The sequence below is a fragment of the Erithacus rubecula genome, assembly GCF_903797595.1.
Source record: "Erithacus rubecula genome assembly, chromosome: 10".
NCBI lineage: Eukaryota > Metazoa > Chordata > Aves > Passeriformes > Muscicapidae > Erithacus > Erithacus rubecula.
The window spans coordinates 8,542,821-8,561,962 of record NC_136662.1 but is presented as its reverse complement, the minus strand read 5'-3'; the positions used below and the strand labels follow the sequence as shown (position 1 = coordinate 8,561,962).

At 35.7% G+C, this 19,142-nt stretch overlaps 1 protein-coding gene across 2 annotated transcripts in view; it reads right to left on the bottom strand.

Annotated features, from left to right (window-relative positions):
- COL11A1 (collagen type XI alpha 1 chain) overlaps positions 1-19,142 on the bottom strand; it is a 128,171-nt gene that overhangs the window by 79,141 nt on the left and 29,888 nt on the right. The window contains exons 5-11 of one of the 2 annotated variants that reach the window (XM_079314065.1): positions 16,867-16,995; positions 6,455-6,571; positions 6,045-6,188; positions 5,763-5,858; positions 3,336-3,581; positions 699-761; positions 113-154 (exon numbers count right to left, since the gene is read on the bottom strand). In XM_079314065.1, coding sequence (XP_079170191.1) covers positions 113-154; positions 699-761; positions 3,336-3,581; positions 5,763-5,858; positions 6,045-6,188; positions 6,455-6,571; positions 16,867-16,995 — 837 coding nt within the window. The remainder of the gene's footprint in view (positions 1-112; positions 155-698; positions 762-3,335; positions 3,582-5,762; positions 5,859-6,044; positions 6,189-6,454; positions 6,572-16,866; positions 16,996-19,142) is intronic. The other variant, XM_079314064.1, reaches the window with a different exon arrangement.

Genomic DNA, 19,142 nt, shown 5'->3' with positions numbered 1-19,142 from the left:
TCTGATACACATTTGGGAACTATAATAAGACCAATATTGTGTTAACTTGTGAATATAAAAGCACAGTGGATAAATCAAATGCAATAAAGGAAATTGTGATTAATCTACTTACAGCAGGTCCTCTTGGTCCCGGTGGTCCTTCAATGAGCATACCCTAGGGGTGGATGGAACACAACATTTATTATTTTGTAGAAAAACATAAAAAATCTTTTTATCTGAACTACTTAAGTCAACATTCCTTAGAGTTTTGATAAACTTTTCCAGGAATCTTCTCTCTACAGTTACTAGAACGAGAATTGGAATCACTGTGTGCCATTAATAGTGAGGAAGACTTCCCTGCCCTAGCTGAAACCTGCAGTGATGTTACCTGTGCCTAAGCTGAAAGTTATCTGGGTAGATCTGTCCAAGATGCAGTTACCAGATGGCCTGAAGATCAGATCAATGATCTGGTTTCCTCTGCACAGGATATTCCTTTTTTAAGGAACATGTGGTTAGTCTTTCATGTAACCGAAGGAGTAGCTACAGACCATGCTCAGTAATCATTTTATACCATCCACATTACAGAAACTGTTTCAGAGATCATGGACAATGTGGATGCTGTTCATCCTATCATGAACAACAATACTTGATAATGATGAATTAACAGTGAATATATGTTATACAGTGCTACTGAAAAACTCCCTGACATCTGTACTTACAGGTTCAATCACAGCTGGTTCTCCCTTTTGGCCTTTTTCTCCATAAGCTCCATGTCCTGTCACCTGGCCAGTAAAAACAGCCCAAAAAAGGAAAGTAAGTAGAAGGTCTAAGGACCTGGTACAATAAAGAATTGCAGCAACCTGTAACTGAAAGCTAAAGCTGGAATTGGTTTGTACTATAAAAAATACATCACAGGTACAAACCATATAAATCAAAAATACTTAATAAGGGAGAAATGGAAAATGCACAAACTGTATGCATGCTTTCTTCATTATTGGATACTATCAATTTATACTTTCTGAATAAGATGTGGATCCCATGAGTGTCTATCCCATTCTTTACATTAGAACTTTGAACTTAGAATCTAAAACTTCTGTGTGCAAGTCACAACATTCTTTCTTTTCTTATTTGATTGGAAATATTCTTGGCAATTGACAATGATTCTTCATGGCTTTATGAATTAAGCAGCGTAAAGATGGAAAGAAAGATCCCTTGGACAATATGGACAGTACCTTCCAAGCTCCTAATTTCATTTATGAGACATCCACCACATGTAAAGTAACATGAGAAGGGTCTGTGATTTCATGGCATAAATGAGAAAGGAGATAAATGGCACTGTGGACACTAAAGAATATTTCACAGATAATCAATGCCTTGTCACTACCTGAATTAGCAACAACTATCAAATTCTTTGAGGACGAGCTCTGTGGGAAGTTTGGGTTTGGTATTAAGGTAACAGAAGTACCTAAACCAATATGTCAATTACACACACTAATGGAGGAAACAGATTCAAGTTTCAAACAAAGAAAAGGGAACTGGGTTTTTTTAAAAACCATGAGATAACATATTTTTCTTCAGAAATACCTCTCTTGATTGCTAACATACCTACTAGAAATTAAGTTCTGACCATCTTAAAATTAAAAAAGCCTTTTTCTTTATTTCAGTAGAGGGATTCAACATTTACTTTAAAATAGCTGGGGATCAGTAATAACAGTAAGGATAATGTTATAGTATTTCAATATAAATTTTTTTTAATAGAAAAACAAATTCACAGACTGTGCATTTTGCACTGATTTATGAAGACACAGATCTCACTAGTAATGATGTTCATAAACCCACTGGTAGTTCATAAAAATTGAGTAGCAAGAGGTATAGACAATCATGTTTTATTATATTAACATAAATTACTTGTAAAAAATCACATCAGGGTTTCCATCTTTGGAAATGTTTCCCTTTTTTGAAAGTTCCCAAATACTGAGTACTTTCCATCTTGCCTTTTTTTATCATAGGTAGAACTTCAGTTATTATAAATATGTCCATATGCCAAAGGAAAATGACATATCTCTGGCTGAGCAGATGAGAACTGTAATAAAGCTTGCACAGACCAGAGCTTGTGTTCTAATTCAAGATTCCTGACTCCTTCAGCTTTGTATTAAGGCATTTTAAGTTGAAATTTACACCAGGGGATAGAGTCTACACAGTCATTTGCTTAAAGCAGGCACAAATGGTGCCTTATGGGCTCTTTGCTTCACAGATAATCTGACCTTTTCTGTGTCATTCTGCCACAGTCTCCCCATCTGGGCTAGAAGGAAAAGAGTACACTTGTATCACATTGCACAGATAAGGATCATTAAAAAATACAATGACCCCAACAGGGTTTAGAAAGGAGCGGTAAATGAAATAGAAGGATGGGTTTCAAGGTTGGCAGGGAAAAGCAACCTCACAGCCTTTGCTGTTATTTCTTGGATCCTTTGTAAACTGAAGTTCTGACTTTGTGAGGAGAAAATAAAGATAAGACTGAGAAAATAGTTCAAACAAAATTCTCTTTTTCTACTATATTAAGGATCTTCCTAATTAAAAGATCCAAATGGTATTTTTTTTCTTTCCAGTATTAGCCATATTAGTTTACTTTGCAGCTTCCACAGCTGGTTATCTGGTAAATAAGAATTTTGTCACAACTAAAGGAAAGTTAAAGCCCTGCTGTTTAGCCTGTGATTGAGTCAGAGGGAAAGAGAGCTATAAAACTCAGAATGAAGAGCATGATTCACAGGATCCACCATGTCACCCTATCTTTCTTTCTATATACTGAGCTGTTAAATCATTTCTGCAAGAGCATAAACCTGTCACCATTGACTAAGCTTATTTTCATGAAAGGGTGCTGGCCTTAACCTTTCCAGTCATTAATTTTCTTCCTGGAAAGCAGCAAAAGCCATAGGATTCTGGACACTTATATGCATTTCAATTTCTTAAGTAATCATATGAAGATATTAATTAGAGTACTTGTACCTGCATTAGAACTTATGTTCTTTCCAGCTTTAGCTCTAGTTTAGAAAAATTTTTAAAACTTTAAATTTTATAATTAATTTTATTAATTCCACCTCCTTCTTTCTTTCCCTCCCATCTTCCACCCTCCCTTATTCCCTTCAGCAAATGAGACAAGAATCTCACATGATAAAAATAAAAAGATCAAGATTACTAAAACAAGAGGATGGCCTTGCTCCAAAGGCTATTAGAAATTATAGCATATCTAATGTGTACAAGGAGCTCTGGATCAGGGTCTGTGCAGTTCTGAACTGTGCAATTATAAAAGAATTGCTAAATTAGATTAATCTGCATTATGACTCCAGTCAACTTACGCTTGTTTCTGTGATATCAGTCTCTGCAGGAACACCTGGACCAAACTCCTCATTAGTGGAATCAGTTGGTTTCTCTTCATATTCTTTATATTCATAAAAATCATATTCTCCTAAATCTCCATCTACCAGCAGATCAGATTCACTGAGGTCTACTCCTCTGCTTCCATATTCAGTTGCCTCAGTTTTTTTATCATAATCCTCTCCAGTTATGTATTCTTCAGCAAATACTTCTTCAACAGGATTTTGCTATTCGTATCAGTAGCAAAGATTTGGGAATAGGAGGAATATGTTGTTATTGTTAGTAAAGCAATGTAAGCATACGCTGATCCACCATGATGACTTGTCAAAAGAAGAAAGAACAGTAGAACTACAGCATATTGTCTTTTAATTAGAGTCTGAAGGAATGGAAGCTCAGCCTTTCAGAGTAATTAAAAGATCTTTGTATAAGTAGTACAAAGAAGTAATGTTTTCATATGCTTTGGTTTTTTATTTCCAAAACCACTGAATTCAATATATCCAGTATTATGTGTACTGCTTGCGTAATGTTACTTTAGTGCCAAATATAGCTGAATTTCGCTGCTTGGTTTCACTCTTACAACATTCATGAATGGACACATGCAATGAGCAGTGAATAACTTCAGATCTTTTTACAATAACAATGTGGAGGACGTGCAAGCATCTCTTTAGTTAAGCCCAGTCTTTTTACCTTATTTTCTGTCTATAAATACTAATGCTGAGCTAAACTTATTTTCTCATTAATGATTTTGAAGTTTATTTATCAGTAAAAGTCATGACTTTTTGTGTGTCATGATAATTTACATATTTTTTGTCTAAGTTCCACTAGCACAAATCAGATTAATTTCTATTAATCTGATTCTGAAATCTAAGCTTTCATCTTAAATCATGTAAGCTGTCAAACCAAGCAAACAATGTAAAAGCACTAAAGCAGTTTAAAAGAATGCTATATTTGAGATGTACAAAACTATTTGTGAAATAAAGGAGGATTGTTTTATTCTGTTACAGAGGTCTATTGATAATGTTGTATACAGTATAATTTTGAAAGAAATTGAAGTTCAAATATTGGTAATATAAATGATCAGACAATATGAAGTAGTATGATCTTGAAAATATTCAGAAGTTAATTAACATCCAGTATAATTAAAATACTTTGATCTAATAATAATATTGAAATATATTGCAATTAAAGTAAAAGGCCAGATTCTGATTTAACACTTGCCTAACTCCATTAGTTACAGAAGTGTCACTTCTACCTTATAGCTGGAATAAACACAGATCAGAACAAATTCTAAGCCTAAATTCTAAATTGTATCTTTATCAAGAAGTGCTCTCATCAAGAAGAGCATTTAGCACTTTGAATCTACCTTATTACAGCTCTACTATTCTGCAATCAGCTTAGAATTGCCCAGGAAATTGAATTATTTAGATACATTTTTTAATCAATTTGTGAGAAGCAAACATGAGACTGAACACAAGAATGCTTTACAACAAAATGAGTAAAACATACCTTAATTCACTTTTATCTTCCAAGATACATAGGAGGAAAACCACAGAACAAATGGGTACTCTATTTCTCTTTTCAAATATTCAGGGGAAAGGGGTGAGGGAGTGTTTTGTACATCTTTCAAGCAACAATCTTAATTTTGAAAGGAAAAGGCAAAAGAAAAATGAGAACAATGTTTCTTAAAATCTGCCATCATTTTTCTAACACTAGTGTTAATTAATATGCAAACATATTAATCAACACTGGCTTAGGTGTATTATTTTAACAAAATGATGTTTAGAGCTGTTAATGTGGCTTTCTAGAAATATGCTTTCTAACATAAGTCAAAATAATAATTTTATCTTTTTTGACAGTTCAAATTATAATGTTTCTTTTGAATAGAACAAGTGAAAATCACATAATTTGGTTTTTTTAGCTGAAGAACTATTAAAAGGAGACTGGCTTTTGACTCAACTTCCATATGCTGCTATGGTGGCAGCCATTCTTTGTCTTTTGTTAGGTTCTTTTATGCTGCATCTTAAAAATTACAGGAAAAATTAGAGATTGCTCTTCCTATTACATCAGGTGGACAATGTCTATTATCTAACCTGGTTTATGCTAGGCTTAGCTCCATTCACATCTACACTGAAAGCAGCAACACCACATTCCCACACCATACATCACTGAATTACTTTCACAATCATGAACTCTGCAGGCTGAAGATTTGGCAGATCTCTACAGAATTAATGGGAGTTCTGCCCAACAAAATAGTAGTTTCTGATATTGGCTGTTTCTGTATAAAATCACATTAAGTGTTGGTAGAGTTTGTATCTTTTACACAGAAATCCATCCTTTCAAAATGCATTTGTACTTTTTTAATGAATGACACCTGGTGTGACAAGTATTTTCTTGAGAGTCCTTATTACCTCATTTGCTTCTGTAGTTCTGGAGGGAGCTTCTGTCTGGGGCCCATAGTCATTTTCAGGTATGTTATAATCTTGAAATCCATCAATAACATTGGCCTAGTAATGAAAAAAAAAAAATTAAAAAATCTTGTATGAAAATTCAAGAGGTATTGTTTTTGTTCAGGTTATGGTATTAGCCAGATGTATTCATCTAGTGGGGGTTAGGTAAATTTTTTTCTTATTATCAAAGATCTTCCAGTCTTGGTCTGGGAAAGATCTTGATTATCTCTTGGCTACCTTTACCCCTAGTTTGCCTTTTGTTGCTGCTTGGTAACTTTTCTTCTTCTTGGATGCATATTTTTCAGTTTTTTTTGTTGTGGCCTTTTGAGGTTTGTCCTTTGAGCTAGCGGCCACTGTCCTCTTCTTTTTGACCATGGCTTTCTTTTTCTGCAAATGTTATGAAAGATGGAATGGGAAAACATAAATAAAATGAAAAGGAAATTGAGAAAGGTGAATGAAAGAAGGGTAACCAAATGCAAGATGAATGCTGTCAGCCGTGAGACCTTCCATCTCTAACTGAAAGCAAGGGTTACAACTACAAAGTAAAGGAATGAGTGAGAGGAAAGCACTAAGCTTATACACAAAGACAATTGACAAACCATGTGGTAGGAGACAGCTGGACACCACACAACAAACAGATCAGATTCTGTTACCTCTGTTTGTGCTACTGTCTCTTCGAACAGTGGGAGTCCCTCTGTTACAGAATCAGTTTCTTTATAATCTGCATCCCCATACTCATAGTCATACTCGATAAAATCTTCTGGTGTGTACTACATTGCAAATGGAAAAATATCAGGCATTCCCATGTTAGTGGTAGCAAACTAGATTAGCAATACTGGAAAGTATCTTCACCTTTACTTAGGAATAAAGTTTAACAAAATTAAGGCACTATCAACAATTCAATGCAATTATTCATTTGGGAGAAAAAAACCTCACAACTTCTTATTTCTTTCAAAGCACAGTACAGAAGTAGTAAAAAAGTAAATAGTAAGGCCAGGAAAAAACTTCTCTTCTATTGGACTGCAAAGAAGAACCAAGTATAATTTTGACTGCTGGGAGCACTAATAGATTTTTGTGAAACCATATATTTATTTAATCTTTTAAGTTTCAAATCATACCTCTTTTACCTGTATTTTTTTTCAGGTGACCAGAAGAGCAGAGATGCCAGTATCAGACATGAATAAATAATTTCAGATACAGGAAAGAGGCCACAGCTCACAAGTAAACATGGCTATCTTCCTCTTGTTTGATGTCAAGTTCAAAAATCAAGGCAGCTCCATGGTATAAATTTCCTGAGCAAATGCCTTACTGCTGTCATTTCATTTCAGATTCAGCTTCTGTCAATTGCTCCATAGGTCTGTTTCTACAATTTTTTATCAAATGAAGATTTGCCACACAAACTTTTACAAGAGAAAGTAGCTTTAGAATTGGCTTGTGTAGTGTTGTGATCATGGTCCAGAGAGCCAGGAACTCCTGAGCTGTACTCTTGGCTGTGCCATGAAGATCCTGGTCTCTGTATTATCTGCAGTGAGTACAGCTCATCCAAACTGAGAAGAAAGGGCAGCTTTAAACTATCTTTCCACTCCTACCGTGCTTGAAAGCTACAAGAACTGGTTGGTCTGATAAATTAAAGGAGTCTCCTGGTTGCTACCAGTTCTCTTTATGAGCCCTGGGAACCAAAAGAAGGCAGAAGTGTGGCCAGAGACTGGACAAGGGTCTGCTTTCCCTTTAGGAAGAAATATTCAAATGTGCCTCAGGTGAACTTGTCCCTTCTGAAATCTCCTCTCTCCTGTTACAACTCTGCATCATTGTCTGTAAAATGAAGACAATATCTGTTTGTTTCATTATATTGATGAGAGAGAGAATTAGTACATTACACTTCCAAATCAGTCTGAGGATTCGTAGAAGTCATCATTATCAGAAAGAGATGGACATGTTAGAAGAAATTACAAATTAAAATAGATCTCCATATTCCAAACTATATTCTACCCTGTGACCAAAACATTGGTTTAACTGTTCCCTCTGGCAATTTTCACACAATTTTTTACTTATCATTTTAATGCACAGAAGTTGTTTTCCTCAGCAAGTATAAGACTAATGTTGAATGGCCCTTAGTCACTTAAAAATCCTTTTACATGGGCTTCTATTACTGCACTCCTGTGACTCTTCAAAGTCTTACTATGACCAACAGCTTTTCTTAAAAAGAAGATGCATTCTTTTTCAGAAGGCAGATGCTTTTTGCTCAATAGTCCTTTGATTATTTCTACCCTTGCACTTATAAACTGATTAGTCATGAGACTTGATAAACATTTAAAAAGGATGCAACATACTTTTGGTACTCATTCAAAACTATATTGCACATTAATAAGAACACTTCAAGCTACATTTAAATAACAAAATATCATTTTAGGTGGAAAATATCTTCTTTGTGAAGTATATGGGCACTTTACAATCTGCCTCGTATAATGTAAGCAGTGCTTTGATTTCATCAGTGGTATCTTTTATATAACTAAAAAAAGTTAACACTGTCTCTGCTTTTCAAAACCAGCAGCATTTTAGACTTAGCCGTGGTTATTGATACAGGATTCTTCTCTCCCTCTTCAGCAAATTAAGGTTCAGTCCTAACCCCAGTGAAGTCAAAGAAACATGTTTGACCTATAACTTGTAGTGGTGAAGATCCTCATGTGCAGCAATGATACACTTACAGATCTGTCAAGGTATAAATGCATTTTTTCTGATTTGTGCAGTTCTGGAAATGCAGCTCAATACAGCTTGTCTCTAAGAAGTGTGCCACTGCCACCCAAAGCAGAAAATGCAATGACAAGCTTCTGGGAGACCGTAAGCAGCCACAAAAAGCGAGTAAATGAAGAACCACATGGATAAAACCAGACTTTTTGAAATAGTTACAGAATGACATTGAAATTGCAGTATATATATGGAAATTATAAAAATGTCTGCAAGTGATTTGCTTATTTTCTCTGAAGAACTCCACACAAACTAGGTTTATCAACATGGAAAAAAAAAATCAGTGGAATACACCTCTCTAAATTCAGTCATTCCATCCTAGCAGTGGTAAACAATTCCATCCTTTTAAATGCTTTCTCAGCCAAACAATATGAATGAAACACTCTGCTATGCAATTTTTATCGGAACCCAAGCAAAAGACACTACCTATGTTAAATAATATCCAGTATCTTAAGAAGTAAGTGGAGCAACATTTCTGAGAGAAATAGCATGTAATTAGCCAGATTTAAGTTTAATATGCTGTTTGGAGTTTGTTTTAGCAACTTATAGACACATAGATTCCTCTTTAGTAAGCATTGTAAACCTATTCTAAAACTGGGAGCATTCATTCCAGCAGTCACTTTGACCAACTGACAATTAAAATATAACACTGTGTTGCTCAGTATTATAAATGTTTTCCAAATCTCAGTTGTATAGCTTTTCTTAAGGTAAGCTGAATGGCTATGCTGAGTTGTGCCAACCATGACTAATAAAATTGCAACAGTGGGTTACTAATAGTTTTTCAGAGGCTATAAACTAAACAGAAATGTAGATTGGGGGAAAAAAAGGAAGGAAAAGTATCTGTGCCAAGTATGTTAGTATTAAAAAAGAAAGTAGTGAATAACCTGATATTTATGCTAAGAGGCCTAGGTCAGAAAGTCAGAAGTTTATGAATGAGAACTAGAAAACATACAAAAAAGCACAAATATTTGGACAGATCTATTGCATCATGCATAATCACACAGAAAATACTTTTGGGTATTGTGCTTCACTCATTTCTGTTAAAGAAAGTGAAACTTTCTTTAAATGCAAAATGTGATCACAAAATCAAGATTATATATTGGTTGCACTGCTATGCAGGCAGACAGAAAGAAATAATAGGAATAGATGACAAGTGGGGAATGACAGTTTCCATGCTGGAGTCAGATTACTGCCAAGCAGGTGGAGATCTACTAAGAGCACAGTATCAGAAGGTTATTACAAAAATTCTTGAACTTACAAGCTAGGACATGTGGTCACTATGCCAAAAACATATTCAAGTAGTTTTGAAATCACAATACTTTGCAGTCCCACCAATAAAAGAAGGACAAGGGAAAATATGTAGTAGCCTAAACATTCTACTTTATTCTTAGCAATCCTTCCTTTCCCAAGACTTTTTTCTGAAAAAGCAGCAACTCTCATATTTCACACCAGCTGATAAATAGAGAATATGTTTTGTATTGAACTCCAGGGGTCCTGCTGCAGAGAGTTAAATATAATGCAAAATCTTCCAGGTGTATTTCCTGAGGCACAATCTGTCCACATAGAGGAATGCATCTCTACACCCTTAGCTGATGTAAAGATGCACATTAGAAATATGATTTACTCACAGAATGATTTCACCAACTTAATCTGCTGAAGGCTGTTCCAGTTTTTAATAGGAGACAACAGGACTAGTGAAGGACTAGTCAGGTAAATGAAGACTAAATATACCAACACGAGGGACAGATTTAATGGCTTTATAACCTGCTGTGAAGCTGCCATTAACAGTTATGGATATGTGGCCCATACCCCTTCTGAAGCTACACAGCCAAAAGTTCACCTTTATGACCAGAGACAGGAGTATGATCCACTCAGTCTGACTTCAACAAACATTGAGAAAAGTTCCTATACATTTTGGATACATAAAACCTGCTGTCAGCTCACAGAAGTTGGGGAGTTCACAGAAATCTATCATAGTTGTACTACTAATAAAGGAAAGATAAATAAGTACACTCTTGAATGTAAAGGAGAAAGGATCTAGAATTTCAAAACAAATAATAGGTTAAACTCAGCAAGGGATTTCAGCCAAGAGACATCAGGTAACACACTTCAGATGTGATGCAATTTTCTTCCTCTTGCTTTTCTTTCTTCTCTAGTAAGACCACCAATAGTTACTAAACAGCCATTCTTGTACTCTTGTAATGAATATTACATATGACTATTTTCTTACAAATGAAAGGAAGAATGAAACCTGCTGCTTTTTGATGGGACAAAATGTTTCCATTATGACCTCATGCTTTCTTTACCAGAGTGATTATATTACACTACCAGATCATCATGCAATTCCAATTAAAGAGATGAACTGTTTTCTTCATCAGATGAATTTTAGAAGCAGAGGATCAGCAACATGCAAGGCCTATTTGAACTGGGAAATAACTTAAATATTCTGAAGGAAACCTTACTTTGGAAACCGATTCTTCTGCTATCCATACTCTAAAAACCTAACCTCCCATTCCAAACATAGATTTTAGCGATTTTTGCTTTACATTTCCAAATGAAAATAATTAATAATCTAAATCCTAAACAAAAAAACATTCATAAGCCTATTTTTTTCATTTCCTAAAGATTATGCTAAATCATGAACAAGCTAAAGAGTCAAAGATGACTGAAATATTCTAGGCTCACTCACACTTTACAGAATGCAATAAAATTAAGGGTGCCAAGCAAAATGAGAGTTTTGAAAATCAGCTGCAGTAATATAAATAAATAAATGGTGGAAGATGTCATTCTTAGGGCAGAAGGAAAGTTGAAAAGGTTTAAAGATGGTCTCTTCTACCATATAGTCCATATAATGTTCATAGGAGGAAGGAGACAAAAGGAGGGAAGAATAATATCTTCAGTTTCCAAAGACATTCTGTTTCAAAACGAGAATAAGACTCCTAATGTTCTTTATTATGTTACTCCTTTATATAAAAAGTTTGTATATCTGCACAAAGAAAAAGAGATCTAGGAAGATCATTATTTTTAATATCAGCTAAATTAGCTAACTGCAGTTCTAAAGATAACAATAAACATAAACATAAAAATAATCATCTTTCTACATTTTTCAGAAAACTAGTCTTTCTGACCAAACACTCCAAAGGACACTAAATTAACATGTTCTAAATGGATGCTTGAAGCCTCCAAGTCAACATATTTGGGAGCCATTTGCACTTTTAATTTACCAAATTCATTTCATTAAAGGAAAACATTTCATGTCTCCATATAATCCATTAGTTTGGGATAGATCCAAAGTAAATGAAGCCGAGTTCCTTTGGGGAGCTATTTCTTCAGCAGAAGTCAGACCATGTGATTCACTGGGTTACAGAATAATCTTTCAAGAGGAGATTTGAATGCCTGATAGCTGGTTCCTTTGAAAACAAGACCTGATGGTACTCCAGAAAATATACTGCCCAATATCAAGGATGATGAAGACTGGCTAGGTCTGTCACTGCTCTAATTTCTGTGAGCTGGCATATATGATTGAACTGGAAAGGAATTTAATACATTTCCATTTATAGTAAAAAGGGGTTTGAATACAAGACAGAGGCCAGACTGTTCATAAGGTATTTGTAAGAAAAGTATAGGTCTGTATCTTGAAGAAAAGCAATGTTGATAGTTTTAAAATATAATTCCAAACCTATATGAGATCCTTAAAGCCAAGTCATACATTCAGTGTGAAAAAACCCAAAGATTTCTGAACTCCTAGGCAACACCTTTTTGTGTAGTCAATGATGCTGAGATAATCACTTTGACCTTGACAGCCTACAGAGATCCTTACCTGGCTACTCACAAGGAAGAACAAGAAGACTGATAAACACTTCAATTAAAACATGTCTTGAAGTTCAAAATAAATTACAATAAATAAAAGAGTAAAGTGTGTGGATATTACTATCAATCTACTGCTCTCCTCTTTTCAGACTGAATGACACTTAGGTCTGATGAACAAATCCCAGCAGAATAGAAGCATTCTGTGTAGGGAGGGTTCATCTATCCCCACAGCTCAGCCTGAACTGCTCACTCTGAGCCACAGCCCTGGCCAGCAGCCAAGTGCAACACATTCTGCAGAGCCTGAACACAAAAGGGAGTTAGAGGTTGCCCAGTTAAATAAATGGTGCTCAGACATATAACAGTCACTTGGGTCCAGAAAGCGACTGACTGAACGAAAATGGAAATATAAAGACCCAATCAGGTCCAAAGCTTATATTTTGAAATCCTTAGCTCACCCCTTATAGCAAGGGAGAAATGTGGATGCAGGAGTTGACCTTGCTGAGGGAGAAGAATGGCATGGGGGATCAAGACAGCACAGCTGGGTCTGCAGACAAGGCTAGAATTTAAGATATGTCCTCCCTTTCTGGGCTGACTAGCTCTATGTCCTTGCTATTTTTGTGAATCCCACTGTGAGATGCTTGACTCTTCCTGAACTTTGTTTAGGGTAAATTTGGCATTTGATTCAGGCACGAGTAGATCCTGTAAGTAAAAAATAGGCATTGAAATCCTCTCTGTTGGATCACCCAAATTACAGTTTGAATGAGATGCAAAAGAAAAAACAACAAGAAAAATGAAATCTCAATGCAGCATTTAAGGTATAATTAATAAAGACAATTTGATTACAAATCAGTGTCCAGTAAATTTACATATGAGAGCACAGTGAAGGTCTTAAGGCCTTGAGAAAAACTCAAACATTTTAGGAAGCAAATATTTCATTTCTGATGTTGCAGTAATGTGACATGCACTCTCAGGCTCATTTAATGGAAACTCATATATTCCATTATTTTTCTGATTTTATGGTTGATAATTATTTTTAGTCTAGAGGAAATCTTAGACCCTTCCCACAACAAACACATAGACAATTCCACCAACCAAACTGGAAAGAGGGCATAGGGTAGAAATAAATTCAGAAAATGACTCAGCACTGCTATTGAAAGAAATGCCCCCAAACCTAAAATGCTGGATATTTGATTATTTGCTCCTTTGGAGAAAGAAGCACTGCCTAGAGCAATAAGGATTACATTCAACTAAACAAAGTACTTATGCCCTGAAACCAATATATTTTTGCCTAAATCCTTCTCTCTAGATGCTTCTTTAGTGGCCTAAAAATAATCCAACTAGCAGACTAAATGCCTTCCTGCGCTGTGAGCTTGCCAGGAAACTACAAAAGTGTGCAATTTCAAGAGAAATCCTATTCATCTTCACAAACATGATCTTCTATTTTACTGATGAAAAGTCCACTATTTCCTTTGGTTTTGTAATCAGTGCTGGAAACACACATTAATAGGCTCCGAAATCACATAATTTATCTTTAAGCTAAGTATCAGTTTCTTATTCTGGACTGCAGTAATTCAAAGGCTCAGACACATAATGCCAAAAGGGACTATTAGACCACCTTGACTAACTCTTGTATATTTGCAGACTTCAAAACTTCCTACAGCCAAATTATAACTGAGTCAACTAAAGCATGAATAACATTTCCCCAAACCTTCAGAAAGGTATCTACCCTTGGCTTGACGATATCTAGAGATTCACCATTTTGGTAATTTGTTCTTTCTTTCCTAAAAATGTTAGCAGACATTTTCCTAACTGAAACTATCTATCTTTCGTCTCCCCCCACCCCATTTGCCTGCAGCCAGTATATTCTTTTTGTCCTGGATCTTTGCACACAATAAGTGAGCCACGTATGTGATGGTGCAGGCTATGTTTCAAGGGACAGCATGCAGAGGTAATATTGCATGTGCATTCTTACTTCTTTATTTACACTGAAGATCAAACCATGAAACCAATCAAGCTGAACAATAATCTTTCCATGTTGGCTTTCAGCATGATTAGTATTGTCCCAGATGGGGACAATCTGCTGCAGATGAAAGGTTGTTCTGTTGCCATATGCATGCAGACTCTCATTGCAGTGTGCTTCTGAGTCCATCATGTCTGCCCTGCAGTTATTTCTTTGGCTTGTATGTGTGTAACATTGCCCTTAGTTGTGTTCCCATCACTGCTTACTTCTCTGCAGTATCATGACTCTGACATTTTAATGCCATCCATTTTATACACATTTCTATATTTCTAGCACAATTACTAGGAAACTGTATTAAAAATTTAATTCAGTGACAGCTCATTGTTCATAGTAATTTCTGAAATAAGTCACCCAGATTTGAATCTGTCAGTCAAGTACTTTACCACACAATGCCTTTTTTAAAAAATTGAAATATCATATGTTGACAAGTCAGAAGCTTTGCAAAAGTCTAAGTCAATAAATTCTATTAGATATGACTAATCAAAGGTTTAGTCTACTCAAAACATGTAATCAAGCATTTTAAAACAATAATTTTCCTTATAGACTACCTGGAAATATATTTTTAACATCTTCTTTAGTTTTGAAATTACAGTTTACAAAAATCAGCACTGATATCTTCTATAACTACTTTCAGTACCTAAATAAAGCTTGTTCCATTTATTTCCTTAAAATAAATTATCTCTATAGTTTGACAGGCTGCTTCTCAAAAGACAGCAAAGTAGCCTGCCTCAACAAGCTGGGGTTTTTTTACTATTTAGCAGACAATTCTATAATTCTATAAATTCAGTCAGTCCTTTATTCAATTGCATATTTATCACGTTGGGAGCATTACTGATGTGATTATTTTAGATCACCATTACACATTGAAGAGCTCTATTGACTTCACTGGGAATATGTATGCAAAGTGGCACATAAACTCATGGAGCACAACAAAGAAATTGTGTCTTAGATCAGAAAACTAAGCAAAATAAACAAATCAATAGTCTCAGTGAAAAATTAAATAATTAGAAACAGCAGTTCTCCATTTTATTAAACATTGAGTGCTTTTCAATTTGTTTTTAAATTAATTTTAAAATGTTACTCTACAAATTAAGATATTTGATTTTACTTTTTTGTCTGTAGATACTCCAACAAACTCTGTTTGCTACCAAGAGGGAAAAAGAGGCCTTTGAAAAACACGTTAAAAACCACTAAACTGAAGAGTAACCAAATCGCAGCAAAGTCCAGGAAAGTTCCCAAGCAAAATTTAAATTTTCTTTGAAACTTAATTATGAAAAAAAAAAAAAATTAGATCTCCCTATCTTTTTTTTTTTTTTTTTTTTTCCCTTTGCATAAATTACCAGCAATATGCTTTCAATCTGTTCTGGTTTGGAATATGGAGATCCAGGTATGCAGGCACATGGACAGCAGGTCCTCTGGGATCCTCCTGAAAAGTCCAGACCCCACACACTGTAATGCAGTGTAAAGTCCTCTGCCTGTGTGTAGGTGACCTGACACATCTTGAACTACACCTCAGATGGAATGGATGTGGGAGGGAGTCCCTCTGAAAGAAGTTCTGCACCCTATGGCCCTTTGCCTCCTGCTGATATAATTTTCAGTCAGAATAAATAGTAACAACAAATAAAATCATCATGTGTTTGGGAAAACCTCAGTCCCAAAACAGGCTCAACGTAGACATCTAAGAACAATTCAGCAAGTTTTTAATGCTGATCTCTTGAGCAATCAGTAGTAATAACCAGTCAGATCACACATGGTGTGCATACTGGCTGTCCAGAGCCAAGTTCAGTTATGACTTGTTACATTTTGGAAAAGCTTTTCCCTTTACACTGCTCAGTGCAAGTACTCAGAATGTGTACAGCAATATACACAAGTGCTCAGAGGTCTCATATGAGGAACTATCTTGACCTTGGTGAATTACTCTGTGGGAGTGAGAACTGCCTACAGTGACTAATGGTTTCTCTAAATATGTTTCATGTTTCTGGGAAAAATTCCTACTCCCTTTTGTCCTTGTTGGTTTACCTCCTATGAGTGGAACTGGCTGAAATACTTTTGTGTGCACATGCATGTGTGCATGCAGCTTATTAAAAAACAGGACACTTTTAACAGAAGAAGTTTACAATTGTAGGATACTCAAAGCTCCCATGTCTTTCAAATGTGGCATTTGTTGATATCCAGCATCAGTAAAATTATAAACCTACACAGGAAGAATAAATACACATGTAAACAAACTCATACTGCTATAATTTTTTAAAAGAATTACAGTTTAACTCTATTGTGAATGCTGGTTGTTCAAATACCACCAGGTTGATAGGTTTCTTCAAATGCTTGCCATAAATAAGTGGACAGCTAAAATGAATGCACTCCTGCAACCTGATTTCTTCCCCTCTAGAATAATGTGTGCCATTTAGCTGGAAGTGTTTCTTGGGTAACTTTTCTGCAGCACAACCACTAATGTGCAATAAATCCAGTAATACATGAGTGATTACTCACCTCATCAACCCGAGGGTCTTGAGCCTGAGCAGCATTGGGCACTGGGGAGTCACAGTCTGGGCTGTAATGCTCACAATAGTCAAATGCTGCTCTGGGATCAGCTATAATCAACAGCTGCTGGATCTCACCCTGCAGGAAAGCATATGCAGATTGAGTCACAAAACCAAAGGTAGTCTACAGTTCATCAGGAGCACACAGTTTGCATTCAGAAACAAAACCAGGCACATAATGCTCAGATATTTCCATCTGTGGTTATAAATAACATATCCACTTAATTTCTGCTGCTATTATGAAAAATAGGTATTGTTCACATGGCAAAACAATGAAAATTAATACCAAATGGACTAGGTGCAAAATTCTGGCTTAAAATCATGTCTGGCTTTTAAAGTAGAGACTGGGAAGGTGTAAGTTCTGATCTGTGATTTTCATGCTGTTTGTTTACTTCTTCACTGGGAATCAGTCTAAATTCCTAAGATTTAATTCAGGGCACTTCCTATTACCAGCATGCAGCTCAGCATGCAAGTGATCAACAGTATAATTCTGAGTTTGCATCACACATGCATTCTCAAAGGAGACAATTAAATGAAATGAAACAAAAAAATCTTTACCAGAGACAGTTATTTGAATAAAATATAATTAAGTGAGCACTGTGTAAATACACACTATAGAATGTGCTCAGAAAATGTAACTGCTAAAAAATGTTGGGTTTGCCCCCATATTCCCAAATATCATGCATAAAAAAAAACATCACAGAAAGAGACCCACTATTCTGTATAATAAAAATGTCTCTGCTGAGATGCCCTACAGAGACTTTGTATGTTTATCATTTTCCACAGAAAGCTGTCTGGTATCCAGCACATTTATTAACATAGTGGTACTATTTAAGCAGCATTAGGTTAATTCCTGCCAACATTTCCACTATAAATTTTCTCATCTGGGAGCTTCTTATGCTCGCATAAAAATAAGTTTGTTGGAAATTGGCACACGCTCTTGGTCAAAACCCATTAATTTCAATTTCTCACTGTTTCCCCACAAGAGGGTGATTTTTAAGATTTATGTACTTCTAACATAATTTTTTTCTGGTTTTACCCAAAATAGGGGGAAATTAGTATTTTGTTATTATACCTGTGCCTGTTTTGTCTTTAAAGACAAGATATCATAAGTGATGAAAGTCTACAGATGGGAAATTCACAATTCTCTCAATACTTCCAGAATCACTTCACATCTATCACAACAGTAACCTTTAACAAATTAAAACTGAAGAATATTTTAAACCAGTAAATAATAATTGCAACATGCCTTCCTTTCAAAATGAAAAAATAGAGACATAAGCAAAATCTCCTCAATCTGAAAATAAATCAATCAATCAATAATCTGCAGTTATACTAGCCCTACAACTTTTTTACTAATTTTTCAGTAATAAAGTAGGAAACAGTTTCATAGCACATAATGGCTATATTTTACAAGTCTGCTTTTTTCAGTACTCTAAGCCCACTTCACTTTTATACACTCATGTGTGTCTCATATTAATTTAGATTTAGAATATTTTTTTCTAAGCTTCCAGAAATACTACAAATGCAGCAGTTTGTTTCTCTGTCAGCAATTCTGGACTATCACCTTTATTTTCCTTAATTCACTAATGCTTCCTGATCTGAACATCTTACTAAACCTACTACACATAGAGAAAAATTCCCCCTTTGATTTCTTCCATGACTCCTTCAAGAGCTGAAATGCTTGGAGAGGTTTTGTAGTCACTGTCAGCCTGGGATACACATTCCCCATCTCCAGCAAAGTGTTTCCAAAGTGCTTTGCCCTTTCTCTTTCACCAACCACATTAAAACCAAGTGAGGCAGAGGAAAAAATGACAGAGAATAAGCAAGTGTAAGACAATAGAGGTAAGTGCCCCTTTTGGGAGACGTAGACGTGGATGTGTAGAACCTCTGTCCTCACCCTGCTGAGTTCAAGTCATGGTCCTGCTCTTTGGCCCTGAGCATTCCTGGCTGTCTGAGGTGCCTGGACAGGTCTCAGTGTCCGCAGAGTGCCAGCCAGCAGGAGCTGTGCCCAAACTACTGAAACTACTGTTTAGTCAGAGAGCCTAAGAGAACACAGGTCCAGGAATACAGCCAGTACTCTGGAGCTTTGTACTGGTCTTCAATGCCATGGAATTTTGGCACTGAGTTCTGTTGGATTGTGTGTTTGCAAGAAGCACTCAGTATGCTGTTACCACTTGGCTTAAACGTCCCTAAATTGGTTAAAGCTGCTCCTGATCCATTTAC